This window comes from Periplaneta americana, chromosome 5 (assembly GCF_040183065.1).
Source record: "Periplaneta americana isolate PAMFEO1 chromosome 5, P.americana_PAMFEO1_priV1, whole genome shotgun sequence".
Taxonomy (NCBI): Eukaryota; Metazoa; Arthropoda; class Insecta; order Blattodea; family Blattidae; genus Periplaneta; species Periplaneta americana.
Window position 1 is genome coordinate 40,801,182 of NC_091121.1, and position 15,959 is coordinate 40,817,140.

Here is a 15,959-nt window from a genome sequence, read left to right on the forward strand (position 1 = left end):
CTCCATAAAATCTTCAGACCATTCACCTTTTTCATATAGTTCGTCGCATATTGATATAATTTCCTTCTTGTCTCCACCAAAGCATTTCACTAATTGAATGGGAATTCCATCAACTCCTGTTGCTTTCCCATTCATTTCCCTAAGCGCTGATTCAACTTCTTCTCTTAAAATAGAAAATCCTTTTTCGTCTTCTGATACTGCTGCTTCGTCTTCTATAGCTAACTCAACTGGACGATTCCCTGCCTCATATAATTCTTCTACATAATGTAGGCTAAGTGTAATTTAAATATAGGGAGGGACGTATAGATATAATTATACCTTAATCTTTGCTTTATAGTATGCAGCAATATTCTATAATGCAATATAAATGTACCTTAATTAATCTTACAGAACGTGTCTACTATTAGAATTTTACCAGTACTTGTGCCTCTTGGGTAGTATGAGGTTCTTAAGACTTTTCTGTGTTTACAGCTTTGGTATTACTGCATCTTACAGAATTATGACTTCTTTTAAATGTGAGGTTGTAATAGAAGTATTTTATAGGATTATTACACGCGAGGTTAGTGGCTATTTCTCCCTTTATACTAACTTGTTATTTTCACGCAAATCTCCGTGAAGAGAGAGAAAAAAACTGTACTTTCTTCATTTCACTTCGTTTCATGTACGGGATGATACTGAATAATGCATATGTTACCTTGAATATGTAGCCACGTTTATTTTCTATTACGTCGTAGTCAATTGTTTAGTAAGAGGGGAGTTTTTTTCTCCTCAGCGAGAAAGTATTTTATGACGTCTTAATAAGCATACCTTGATAAAAACTAAACTCTCTCAAATTAAATTAAGACAAGGACGGTTAGTTCAGATCCCTTTCATAGTTATTCATGAAAAATCTGCTTGCGGTACTTTGAACTTTCTTATGCAAGTTGGGCAGCGGTAGCGAATGGCTGAAACAGTAGGCCTAGCTTTCATCCATTTTAAAAGATCTACAAATAGAGTGCGTTATATAGCAGTAAAATGTCTAATAGCCTCCCTATGGATTTGAAAAATCGAACTCAAAACATAAGATTATTTAAAGCCAAATTAAAGAAGTAGCCTACCTAGTTTCTCACGCCTTCTATTCTGTAGGTGAATTTATGACATTCAACAACGCTGCATGAATATTTCTGTCTTGTATTAATTATCGATATTAACCCCTTGTGTTGTACTAATATATTGTAGAACTCTTCTGTATACCTATATTATTAAACTAATATGTGACCATAATTAAGACTTTGTATTACTATTAAGATTTTTTGACTTGCTCCATATTCTAACTGTGAAACGATGTACGAATATCATGGGATGCAAATAAATACAATACAATACAAGACTCATTTCTTCCTTCTGGGGAAAGTAGGGGAGAGTTGGGTAGTATCGGACTTCGGGTAATATCGGACAGTGCGTTTCTTTCATCTATCACCAGATGGTAGTACCTGGATAACATGCTTACGTTTCTGTATGCGCCATAACAGAAACGTAACCATGTTATCTAGGTACTACCATCTGGTGATAGATGAAAGAAACGCATTGTCCGATATTACCCGAAGTCCGATACTACCCAACTCTCCCCTGTATCTAAATGCCAAATAGTCTTTTATTGATCATGCACGTATATTTGAAAAAAAAAAAGTAGAGACTGATGTGTATCGTAAATTCTATAATGGAGTTTCCATTAAAAGACTTAGCTTACAGGTAGGCCTATAAAGAAAACACTAAAAACATTTAGCTTTCGTTCCTGAGATCAAATGTGGAAAAATAGCTACACCAAGTACAAACCTATTAAGGTTTCTCGTTCTAAATATCGTTTCCTACCACTCCTTAAAATAAAGGCACTCACTGCGATTACATTCTGTAGAGATTACATAATTATACTGTAAGCCTATGTAGCCTAAGCTATATATAGAGAATTTTTTCTACTGTTTTCTCTTATCATCTTGTTTTCCTTTAAGGGGTTAGGTACAGCTTACGGCAGTAAAATTTTGAAAATATTCAACATTTTTTCCCTCCACTACACTATCTTGTACAATAATAAAAATTAGTATGTGCAAAACACTGTCCTTCTGCTATACGAAAAAAATATTTTTACGATTAAAAAAAAAATATTTAGATTTTATTTTTCAAAATTCAGTTCACTTTGCAGTGATGAAGCGTTTCCCACATAACTCAAAAGCTATCCGATGTTCTGTGATGAAATTCTTTGTGTGTATTTATGCATGTCATATCTATAATATAATACAAGATCATTTCTCTGCCTTTGATAGATTGTCTGATAAAAAATAAATTCATTTAAAAAATGGTCAAATATCAGTATTTTCTTCTAACACAAAATTAAAAAAAATATTATTTATTAAGGAATGTAGTTGAAAGAGCATGATACTGTAAACATGAGTTTCAGCAATAAAATAAAAGAGAGAGAACATGAAAAAGTTAACAAGTTTAGGAGTTGTGAGGGAAAAGCTTCATCACTGCACAGTGAACTGCCAACATTTTGAATTTTGAAGAAAAAATATATATAATTTTTTTAACCGTAAAAGTATTTTTTTTTTCATATAGCAGAAGGACAGTATTTTACACATACTAATTTTCATTATTGCACAAGATACAGTCATGGAGGACAAAAATGTTGAACATTTCCAAAAATTTTACTGCTGTAAGCTTTGGGCCTACCTAACCCGTTGATTACTTAATAGGCTATAACTTGATACAATTTATGATGGTAAATAGGCCTACTGTTTTAGGGAAGGTTTTCTCATTGTACTATACTTTCGCTTACAGAATTTTGCAGTTTATTCATAATTTGTTACTAATAGATAGGTATCATACTTTCAGAAAACAACAGGAAACTACCACACAATATAATTTTGTTGGAAGTTCCTATAGGGAAACAGATCATGTGAAAGAAGTCAATCAAAGGGAATCCTTGAATTTTAATGTTGGTATATGTCATTTGTGTAGAGAGAAAAGACAACGTTAGAACTTGTTTAAGTTTTGTATTACAAAAGGCAAATTCAACAAAAGAAACCTGCTTTTCAGCCACATAATTTAGCTACCACAAATCTGTAGCAGGCCTACCTGCGGGGGATCGAACCTGCTTCCCTTTGGTGAGATGCCGTCAGTTGATTAATAATGAGTAGGCCTTATTTCTGGGTTCGGACTTTACAATCGAACCTACAACCATCTAGTTTGGGCATCTAATAAAGAAGAAGAATCGTTCTCTGATTTACGAGGTCATGAAGCCTAAATTTATTTTGCTAATGGGGAAATGGAGGATGTTTGTGTTTGGCTGCAAGGTTGACTTGCTTTTATTGGTTGGGCAGGAATGGGGAAGCGGCTTTCATTATAGACTCACTGGAAGATCCTGTTTCCAAACCTGGCAGTGGAAGATGTTTTTTCTTCCTCTAAAATTTTTTACCACCTTTTATTTTAAAGCTCTTATTCTAAGATTTTTGTTGTGACTTCAAAAATGAAACTGACCTCATATTCTCTGTAGCAAAGAAACGTAGTGCCAAGACCTGCTCTGTGACGTTGTATGCTTTATTTTTGAAACTTGTTTACAAGTACGGTTACACTTTATGTAATTTATAAAATGCAAGTGTGCAAGAATGTATTCAGTCTTTATTTTAAGGAGTTATATTTCTACTCAGTGTATCGCATTAACGGTGTCTGCGTTAGTACGATGTACAGGTAAATAAAAACTATTGTTTTGATCTATAAAATTGACGGACGAAATGTAAAGAACAAAATTTGACCCTAAAAAAAGTTTGAGTCCCTAACGAATCTTGTAGATTCAAAATAATATAGAAATTCTTGTTTCCAGTCTGTGGTGATAAAGGGTGTTTCTTCCACAATTCAAAACAAAAATTAAAACAGCGTTTTAAACGTTTTAAGACGATACATTTAACTATGCACGAGGGTCAAATGGAAAAAACGTTACGGAAGTTTCAATACCGGACATTACATTCTTAGCAATGATAACTACTTAGTTACCGCCACACTATTCTGACATCACTTGCTTAACAACGGCGAATTACGTAACACTGTTGCTTGGCAACGGCGAGTTATGCCACAGTATCTATTACAGTTGGACGAGTCTATTTAGGCAAGGGGAGTACGGGAGTAAACAGAATAATCTTTTCAATCTAGGTTCGTTTCTTATGTAGACCTGTTAATAAAGTGAGCTGGTCTCTAAAATGAACAAACCTGTCATGCATGCAAATGTAACAGTTATGACGATAGTCGCGTTGCAACGTAGAAGCTAACAAGAAGTCGAGGAAGGATTACACAAACGCATATTATCAACGGAAAAGGAAACTAAATGATCAAGGTGATCAAGTAAATAAACGAATGCGTGAATAGGCTAATATATAACATAAGAAGGACCTAATTTTACATACTTTAAATAACAAACGCAAATACACAAACTCAATAAAATAATAAATATTAAAATTAATAATACAGTACATAATCTGCATTAAATTTATTTTGCTCTAAATCTTATTCACAAGTCTTGCAATAAGAAGAAATTCCTTACGGGAAAACTGTGGAGCTTGTATTTTATCCTTAGATCTAACTGGTATCTAAACTGGTCTTTATTTCACCGTCCTTAGCAACCTAAACAATGGCTTTACTCATAGCAGAGAATAAAAAGTTTTTAAATCACTCTCTCCACTACAAACAACACATTAGCAACAATAAAATCCATACATTCATTCATTTAGGCCTACAACTTCTTCGCAAATAACACATTATAAAGAAAAAGTGTAGATGCAATTTAAAATTAAATTTAGATAGGCCTACCAGCAATATATAAAATAATGTATAGTAGACGAGAGTAAACAGATTTTTATGAACTCGTGGAAATTATCATCCTCGGCTTTGCCTCGGCCATTAAACTTTCAATCACCTATAAAATCTAATTTTATCCTCTCATAGGCCTACTATAAAATATAAATGACTATATAGGCTATCCTATTGGGCCAATTTAAATAAGATTTTCAGGCTATGTAAAGAGTAGGCCCGTCCACACCTGTGGAGTAATGGTTAGCGCGTGTGGCCGCGAAATCAGGTGGCCCGGGTTCGAATTCCGGTCAGGGAAAGTTACCTGGTTGAGGTTTTTCCAGGGTTTCCCTTCAACCCAATATGAGCAAATGCTCATTTTACCGGCATTATCACCTTCACTTCATTCAGACGCTAAATAACCTGAGATGTTGATACAGCGTCGTAAAATAACCCACTTAAAAAAAGTAGGCCCTATGTTTAAAACTAAGAGTACAAAGGTTTGAGTTTCAATGATAAAAAGCTTTGGTGATTTTATTTTGTTTTTATTTTGGGGGTTAAATCTGACCCCGAAGTTATTGAAAAGAAATTAGGCCTAACTGAAATTATTTATGTGCTTTAGATAGTCCATGTTTTAAAGTGATTTAGGTAAAGAATTGCCGGTATTGATTTTTTGATATAGGCCTAAGTTATACCAAGTTGTATTACTATAGACTTTTAATTTTGAATTTTGACATTTTTAAATTCACTTGAATTTTAAATTTAAAAAGTCATAATCTGATAGTATTTACTTTAAAAAAAACTGACACTAGCATTCATTGTCATACGTAAGACAAGTAGAAATTTACTGTAAGAATCAGGGATCAAACTTCTTACAAAAGAAAATAAACTCGTGTAAAATTGAGTTTAAAGTTTCTACTAGATCTACAAATTGAAGTTCAAGGCATTTAAAGAATTTCATTTTTAATATATCTACAATTGATATTCAGTTAAATCCATTTCTACGCCAACAGAGGTCGTATCAAAGTCACTGATATTCTAAAATAAAAAAAATGCCCAAGAATCTATTTTTGACTCGAGAGTGTCCCCTTAATGCAGGTTCCGAATTTCTAAAACGTAAAATAGAGTATCATGTTAAAATAACATTTCGCTACACTCTGCATATCTGGGGAAGACTTTAGTGTAGGATTTTCTCACTGCCAACAAATTATCTGAGGCTAAAAGAGCGGATTAATTTAGCGCTCAGAATAATAACGGCAAATCCCAACCGAAGTATATTTTGAGAAAAATTATATTTTATGTTTGTTTGTTTTTTAAAGCTTTGCGTACTTTTAACATTAAGACTTCATTTTTTTCAGGATTTGTTAAATATGGTGCATAAAGTTTACCTCCAAATTCTTGAGCCTTTGTCGTTAGTAGTTCTTCTGCTTTTCTGCTGTTTCGTTAAAAAGAGGAGGCCTAGCCTATATGGAAATTAAGAAAAAAATGGGATAATGATGAGTTTTCTTTATTTATTTATTTTATTTATTTATTTATTTATTTATTTATTTATTTATTTATTTATTTATTTATTTATTTATTTATTTATTTATTTATTCTGGTGTAGTTAAGGCCATTAGGCCTTCTCTTCCACACCACCAGAAATACAAATACAATAACAGAAATAAAAAGGAAAAAAAAAAAACACTATAAACAAAGTAAAGTCACACAAAAATATACACAAGTTGCAGTCACACAAACTTTAAATGAGTGATTAAGTACAATTAATTGTATCCTAATTAACCAACATAAACAAGAAACTTGCGATTTTAAAACACAAATCAACACTTCTAACAATACCTAAAAAGCATTAAACAAGACAAAATTGTTGGCAGTGAGAAAACTCTACACTAAAGTCTTCCCCAGGTAAGCAGTGGCGAATTGTTATTTTATATGTCTTGGTACGAAAAATCTATGTATAGTAGGCCTAATGGAATAAAAAAACTTTCACGTTTACTAATAAAATCCGTAGAGCAACAATATGAAAATTTTTGTTTTGTGCAGTAAAATAGTTAGTGGAAGGCATCATATTGACTACAACGCTATGAACTTAGCCTACAATGAACGCAAACAAAAGCCTACACAGTTGGGATATAGCATACCATTTATTCACTGACAAAACTTTTTTTCCCACTAAGGACTAATTTTCAGTGTGGAATATGAGAGCTTTGGCATAATATCTCAATCAATTTGATACTTCACCATATGAAAGGTAAATGCCAGGAGTACACAATTGTACATCTCTCTCAAAATTTGAAATTCGAAGTCGGTTGGGATCTACCGTTATTATTCTGAGCGCATCAAATGTCTGCGCTTGTCGAATGCGCATCAACAGGCTTACGAAAAAGCACAGTGCTAACAATTTGTTTATGTGCACAAAGTGCATGTGTTTGTGTGGGGGTAGAGGGCAAGAAAGGAAACCGTAAACTGAAGTTTAGCCCACACCTGAATAATTATCTTTTTAGGACATAGCATAGGCCTAGTAGTAAGTTACTATTTGATTTATTTGCAATAACTTTTCCACATAATTGGTAATATATGCCTACATTTGATCTTTGGTCGTTATATGATCGTAATAATAATAATAATAATAATAATAATAATAATAATAATAATAATGATAATCATAATAATAATAATTACATATAACATTCTATGGTAAGACTAGAATTTATTAAGTTATTAATTTATGAGTAATACTCTTTTCTCTATGTTATTTTAGGTTAATTTTCTGCTACTTTACAGTTTGACTGAATTGTATTAGTCTATGACTTCATACTGTAGTGAGAGTGAAGAAAAGTAGAGGTGTCTGTAAATTTGTCAATGTCTGCTGCAGACAGGTAATCCAGTTTGGTTGTGCGAAATTCATGGCTAGAATTCGCAATGTGACATATGTCGCTTTCCCGCTGATCGCGGCGGAACGTATTCGTCAGTGAGTCCGATAGACACAGGTAGATGACAGGACTGACTGGTTGCTTACAAAGCAGGAAGCGCGGTACAAACAGAGATAGAAATACGTGCACTCGCTGGTGGTGGCACCCATTCAGTCGCGGACCTCGAGCAAGGTAGGACCGCTGCTGTTTTTTTTTTTTTACTCCCCACTGCCGGCGGCGGGGGTCCCGCTCGTCAAAACACCGTCCACACACGACTGACGGGGTCGGTGACGTCACGCAAACCCCCGAACCAACCATAACTCTTTTTGTAACTTATTATCTGTTCCCAGGACGACATCGTCGGCGAGTGGCGGGCCCCTCTTGACGTCACAGGCGAAAGCGACCAATGGACTGGGCTCCGGGGCGGGCCACGAGCTGATCGCCCCTCCCCCTCCGTCATCGACCGCGGCTCTGAGCCCCGCCTCGCCCGCGACCGACCTGCAAGGCCTGTTCCTGCACCACCAACACCAGCAGCAACAGCAACAACAACAACTGCACCATCCTCATCTGCACCACCAGCAGCTGGTCGTGAAGCGGGAGCCGGAAGACCTGAGTCACCACCGGCACAAGGGTTCCGGGTCGCCGCCCCTCCTGGACGGCAGCATCATCATCAGCGGCAAGGCGGCGACAGGCGCGCCTAGCAGGCACAAGTTGGTGCTGGTGTCCACCAACGGCGGTTCCGCGGGCGGCGATCTGGTGGTGGACGTGGTGAACAACGCGTCCGTGAAGGAGGAGCACCGCGGACTGAACTCGCCGCAGCACGGCAGCCGCTCCATCAACGGCACGCCGTCCTCGACGTCGTCGCTGCTGGGCACGGACGGCGGAAGCGCCGCCCCCGCCGGCCCCATCGAGCTCATCGCCACGGACGGCCTCAAGCCCCCGATGTCGTACAGCACCCAGATCTTCGCGCAGCACCACGGCGGCAGCGGGACGCCGTCGCCCATCCCGTATGCCGACCACGTGACGCAGTACACGACGTCGGCGGTGTCGCAAGGCGGCGGCGCCGGCTACGTCACGACGGCGTCCGCCACGGGCAACATCCGCGCCGCCGGCTCGGCCGCGTTCGCCGTCGCCGACCCCTACTACAGGGAGTACTTCACGGTGACGGGCACCGCGCCCGCCAGCGGCGCCGACCAGGGCTACACGACGACGCAAGTGCGGCAGCAGATCCCCTCGTACGCGGACAGTCCGGAGGGGCCGGGCGGCGGCGGGGGCGGGGGCGGCGGTGGAGGAACGTCGGGAGCGACGGCGCCTTCCCTCATGGAGCGCTATGTGCGGACCAACGTGTATCACAATAGTAAGAGTGTGGTGGCGGCGGCGTCGGCGGCGGGGCTCACGGTGGACCTGCCCTCGCCGGACAGCGGCATCGGCGCCGAGGCCATCACGCCGCGGGACCAGACCACCATCCAGCAGGTGAGCAGTGCAGTGCAGCGACCTCGAGTGCGTGCGTCAGATCAGTGTCACACCCACCCCAGCCCTAATGGGAATATAGGCCTTTCAGAAATGTATGAGACCCCCACAGTGATTGAAAAGCGTTATATCCACTCAGAAATATAGGCTATAAAATTTGCATAAGATACGTTCTGCACTTTGAAGGATTCAGAGAAACGTCTTACTTTAAATGTACAGTGGAGTGCATTTAAACTCGATAGAGTGAATCATTAGAATCACATGTGCTTTAATCTACCACAAAACGTAACTTACGACTCCTGTCTAATCCCCACTACGCATGTAGGTTATATCCACTCGGAAATAAGATATGAAATTCGTGTAGGATGAAACCCTCTTCGGGGAGAGAAATGTGTTACCTTAAATGTACAGTGAATCTATCACGTGAACGTAACTTACTACTCCTGTCTAAGTCCCACTACGTTGCATAAAGTGGATTAACCTATATCCAATCTGAAATATATGAAATTCATATAGGATTATAGGCTACTTACCTTCTGCATTTCAAGTTTTCTGAGAAATGTGTTACTTTAAATGTACAGTGGAGTACATTTAAACACGCGCATGAGTGAATCATTAAAGTTACATGTGCCTCAATGTATGACGCAAACGTAACTTACGACCACTGTGTAGTTCTTACTACATCTATACTTAAAGAAAGGTAACGATTCAAGTAAGTCCAGTCTGTAAAGTATCAGGAATTCGTTTAAGTTATCTAGGCATCTCACTTCACCTCCAGTGTGATTGAGTTGCACCACACCGATCCAGACTTTGGAAATATAATTCATTCATCACCCTCGTATTAAAGAGCAGAATTTAGGAAAAAGTTTTACTTAGGCCCTAAATAAAATTGTACTATTCTCTTACATTGAAACACATGATAGAGACATCAGTCCACACCTATGGAGTAACGGTCAGCGCGTCTGGTCGCGAAACTAGGTGGCCCGGGTTCGAATCCCGGTCGGGGCAAGTTACCTGGTTGAGGTTTTTTCCAGGGTGTTCCCTCAACCCAATATGAGCAAATGCTGGGTAACTTTCGGTGTTGGACCCCGGTCTCATTTCACCGGCATTATCACCTTCATTTCATTCAGACGCTAAATAACCTAGATGTTGATACAGCGTCGTAAAATAACCCAATAAAATATTTAAAAAAGAAATAAAAATAGAGACATCATATGTTTTAATCTGTCATGCAAATGTAACTTAAAACTCCTGTCTAATTCCTACTACGTTGCAGAAAGTGTACCATAAAAACGAACAATTCAAGTATAAGTACCAGGAATACGTATAAGTTAAGTTTATCCGACCCCCATCTCCAGTGTCACTGTGATACATCACACCGATCAGGACGAAAGATAAAAAAAAAATGTATTTATCATCCTCGTCTTAAAGCCCAAACAACGTCCCATGCCCTACAGAATTTAGAAAGAAAAAATAAATTGTACTATTCGCATATACAAATACTACAAATATACGATGAAGTGTGTACTTACAGTAGTTCGTCATCTAAATTTATGAAGTGATCTCTCATATTTTACAAAAAAAGTGAATTGTAAATGCACGTTTCAAGAGTGTCAGGAATATTTATGAATCTACGTCATAGCAGAGTGATTTAAACGTGTTACATGTACCATAAGAATTAGTCATGTCAAATGAAATAACTTGCAACACCGTTCAGAAAAATAAGTAGGTATGAACCTGTGAATCACGTGACGCAAGTCCATTCATATTAATTATTTAACGCAAAATTTGCCTAATTTTTCAACCAAATAGATTAAATAATGGAGTGTATTTTTCAAGGAAGTGTCACTGTAAACATTAAGTTCGTGTGGGTACAATGTGCAACTGCTGTTACATCATGAATATAGCTATAAAAATTTCACACAACTCGGACTTACTGGTAGCTATGTATTTCACCTGTCCAGAAGCAGGCCTATACAGACTCAATAAGCCTGTCGTTTCGTGTCAGAATCCACAGAACTTTCAGCTTTTTATAGGATACAGAAAAATGTGTATCTAAATCGTTTCGTATATTACATCGAGTGGATTCACTATAGTAAAATTAATCATTAACTCCACATATAGGCTATTGCAGTCTTTTGCACACATTTCATTTAGTAATTCAGTTTTATAGTGTCATACCAGAATAATCGAGTGTTTGTGTAAACTCTAGGAATATTACACGTAGCAATTTAAGCAGTAAGCACGGATCTTGTACGCCAGGAAATACATGTGTGAAATCGTGAACGATATCGCAGAAAGATAGCGATTTAATTGTGGTAAAGAATTATAGTTCAAATGTCCAGACAGATCGAACCAAAATATTGTTTTGATACATTTACAATTTCATTAGATACGCAAAAATAATGAAACATTAGGCTATGTTTCTTAAATGACAGTGATCACATGACATTATTTCTAGTTACAATGTCTTAAAATAGTTAATGGAAATTTTATTATTATAACTTATAAGCCTACACACTGGTCACATTAAAACATTACACTCTTCTCAAACTATCAGAACTCCTGAAATGTTTGCAAATTGTATCCAACGGGAACAGACCGTGAAGAAAACACACTTCTATAGACTATGTCGATGATTTTTATTTATTTTATTGGGTTATTTTACGACGCTGTATCAACATCTGAGGTTATTTAGCGTCTGAATGATATGGAGGTGATAATGCCAGTGAAATGAGTCCGGGGTCCAACACCGAAAGTTACCCAGCATTTGCTCGTATTGGGTTGAGGGGAAAACCCCGGAAAAAACCTCAACCAGGTAGCTTGCCCCGACCGGGAATCGAACCCGGGCCACCTGGTTTCACGGCCAGAAGCGCTGACCGTTACTCCACAGGTGTGGACTCGATGATGATGAGAAAGTTCAAATATTATTAGGCGTAAATGAATCACGAAACTTGTGTATTAATAAATATTTTTTGTAGTTAACTTGCTTGTGCAGCAATGAAAACCTCCGTTTTGATGATGATGATGATGATGATGATGATGATGATGATGATGATGCTGCTTAAAATTTCCTGCGTTTCAATTGTAAAAAGACGATTCGTAAAAAGTTGTTCTTGTTGTAAACCAATTTACGTGACGTATTACAGTTCTAATCGGCTAAAATTGCTGACAGTTGTGGTAATTATTAGGTACTTTGAAGTAATTATCAATCATCGTAGGAAAGAAAAGAATCAAGACTGATAATTGAGAAGAACTGGAAATCGATTATGAAGTGTGATATTGGGGACATCCGTTGCACTTGACTTCGCTGACGTGATAAAGCTGATTTCCAATCAAATCCCAGCATCCTTGTGACGTCATATTTTATATCCACGACTGAACCGGTAGCAGTGGCTTACGTACGTTTGCTACGTGGGCGTTCAGGTTGTAAATACTGTTCCATATTAGAAATACTCAAAAGTTGTTACACTGCGAATGTAAGTTTTGTAGATGTTAATACGAGTATTTAACGCTTCTACGAAAAAAGTATAGGTTAGGTTATCATAATATTAAGTGGCTAAAAAAATAATAGGTTTACGTGAAAACCGAAGAAAAACGTGCAGTATGTTAAGTTCCGAAAGGATTAGTGTTAGTTTATGCAGAGTGGAAAGTTTTCTATCAGTTAATTCGAATTAATTCATTCCTTACTGAAAATAAACTATTCTGTCTTTTGTTTTTATATTAAGTGTACATAAAAGTGACATTAATCCTAAAGAACTGCATGTAAATTCATAATATTTCGTGATTATTTTTTTATATAAACACGTTGAGAAATTTAAATTCTCGCATAACGTACTTTCCAACTGACTCCTTTCTTTTCTCCTCAATAATTCATATTTCTTATGAATCTCATTTCTAATACATTCCGAAGGGGCGAGATTTGTTTAAAAAAATTAACCAAGTGTTTTTAAAAAAAACAGTATTTGCATTATTATTTCCCTATGTTTTTTTTTATTTTATTGAAATACAAGTTTCATTTTAGCAGTGTTCGAATTAAAATGGTGGGGGGGGGGGGGGAAGCCGAAAAATTTCTCCCTTCTGAATTTTTTCCCAACTTCTGCATTCCTGTGGTCATTTCTAACAGGGGAAAAGCAATAGCCTATTTTCCCTGAAGTTGCATTTCTAGAAACCTAATTTGATTTTCTGTGCAACGGTCGAAATATATTCGCCGCGAGAGTCAATGTACTATAGGTATTGAGTTTATTTTGAATGTCGTTTGTAAATATCACCTGAATCTCAACATAAAAAGTGTCGTCCTTTAATTTAAAAATATATGGTATTTTAAAACATTTTGGACTAAGCGTTTGTTGCTTTTGTTACTTTTACATTATGTTTATGTAGCTAATTGATTTGTGAATAATCTAGTACCTACCTATTAAGTCATAGGTAGGATAGAAAGAGTTAGCATTGTATCAGAGATTCAAAATACCACGTTAGATGCCACAGTAATTAAAATGGACGTTAACACAACAATAATACTGTAACTTTATAACAAACTTGAAAACCGCATAAGTTATGCTGTACACTAATTGAATTAATACTTAAAAAAAAATAAATAAAAATTAGTATGTCAATGAGAAATTTCCCACCCTCTACTCTACATTTTTATCGATTCGAACATTGCATTTTAGTTATCTTTTCAATTATTTATTTATATAATTTATAGATATTTTAAAATACGGAAAGAAACCTCTTTCGAAAATTTCACAACACATATAGGCATAGGTATCTAAAAAGTGGTTTTTTCCATGTCAACTTCCTGTCTTTCCGTATCTCCATACGCTTATATTTGTTACTGAATGTAGCTCGTAGCCTATGCATTTACATAACATTTCAACATTTCTATTCGATAAATAAGAATAATTTATACGTCAAGGATATAAAACACATATAAGCATACAAAGTGGCTGTTTACTTGATATCTGCATTTACCTAACGCCATCCTTTCTTCATCGAATAATTGTTTATTCTTACGAGAGACTGGCTCTTTGCTACTGGGTAATGAGAAATCTAAATTTTGATCGTATAAATATTAACACCAGATTAAGGCACGTGTCTAATATGTATCATAATTTATGAGAGAAAGTATTAACAATTAATATATCCCATATTTATATCCAAAATAATACCTTCAAACTTAATCATTGCTTTTGAAGGCTTAGTGCAGTTAACACAAAAAGGCAGATTTGGAAGATATTGTGGCATTATATTCTCTGGCTCAAGCTAGGCTATAGTATTTTGGCTACAATTCCAGGAAAATAAAGAATTATTTCTCTCTCACCACGGACTTTACGAATTTTTCTTCTCAGTCTTTGTGCAATCTCAAAGGAGTGACTATTGTCCTGTGTTTTTCCAGTGTTATAGAGAACGACTTTTTCATGCTCACCACATAACGAGTGAGTCCCGCCCACTCTTTGCGATTAGCCTATTCATAGCTTTTAGTAAACGATAAAATCAGAGAAAACGAGCCAAAAATGATTATGATGATGACAACAATGTTGTTAATTGAGTTTATATAGGCGTACGTAGAACAAATCTCAGTAGAAATACTCATATCCACATACATAGTAGCCTATAGGAATGCCTATAGGTATAGGACGTACTGATAATTCTCAATAAGATAGGGTTTCATGATAGTCTAATGTGTTTTGTTCAAGAAAAATTACGACGAACGAAAATCGCAACCGGCGACATGAGTTGCTATAGAAACTTTTTTTGAATACGAAAACACGAAGCTATTCCGAATTTTATAGCAGCAATATAATTAAAACAAGACGTAAAAAATGTAACAACCGTTTTATTGCTTTTAGTTTTATGTATCTCAATGTAAATCAATGGATTTCACTGGCGACAATGTTTGCGATTTGGGTGATTTTCAAGGCTGTCACATTCTACTTGAAGGCCACTGTTGTAAAATGCTAAAATAGCTATTAGCGCTATATTATACGCGTTTAAAAATGAATGTGAGTGTACCGTTATTAATGACATTCAGCCTATGTGGGGTGGTGGTTTATTTACGTTGTGTAAATATATTAAAAACTCCACGTGACAATCATGCCAAAATTGTTCTCTATGCCTAGTAAAAAATACAAACGTAATACTATTAATAGATTCTATATTATAGACTACGTATCATTTTATGTTATTTTTTTAGATGCAGCTCTTGGAAATAAATTACCGGTATAGCGTTGTAGCGAAATTAAGCTTAGGCCTATATGTCATATCAATAATGTCATCTGTATTTATAGTAACTAATAATAATTTATCGGCTAGCACGTCTGGCCGCGAAACCAGGTGGCCCGGGTTCGATTCCCGGTCGGGGCAATTTACCTGGTTGGGGTTTTTTCCGGGGTTTTCCCTCAACCCAATACGAGCAAATGCTGAGTAACTTTCGGTGCTGGACCCCGGACTCATTTAACCGTCAATATCACCTTCATCTCATTCAGACGCTAAATAACCTAAGCTGTTGATAAAGCGTCGTAAAATAACCTAGTAAAAATAATAATAATAATTTATTCAAGAACTTTCATACATTTTATCATACAATTTGAAAGGAAATGCTCATTTGACCATTAGCTGCATTCTTTCTTATTTTAATATTAAGTTTAGTATAGGCTACATCTTGATTACACAACTTTTAACACTATACTATCACTCGTGTTAACGTGAACTAAGTTTAAAAATATCTTCATTGACTAGTTTAGACTTGGTAGCAATCTT

At 36.7% G+C, this 15,959-nt stretch overlaps 1 protein-coding gene across 6 annotated transcripts in view; it reads left to right on the forward strand.

Moving 5' to 3' along the window:
• Window positions 1–15,959, forward strand: part of grh (grainy head) — a 564,970-nt gene that overhangs the window by 229,299 nt on the left and 319,712 nt on the right. For 5 of the 6 annotated variants that reach the window (XM_069825497.1, XM_069825500.1, XM_069825496.1 and 2 more), the window contains exon 3: window positions 8,078–9,200. In XM_069825497.1, the coding sequence (XP_069681598.1) occupies window positions 8,078–9,200 (1,123 nt within the window). Of the gene's footprint in view, window positions 1–7,794; window positions 7,920–8,077; window positions 9,201–15,959 lie in introns of those variants that run through there. The other variant, XM_069825498.1, reaches the window with a different exon arrangement.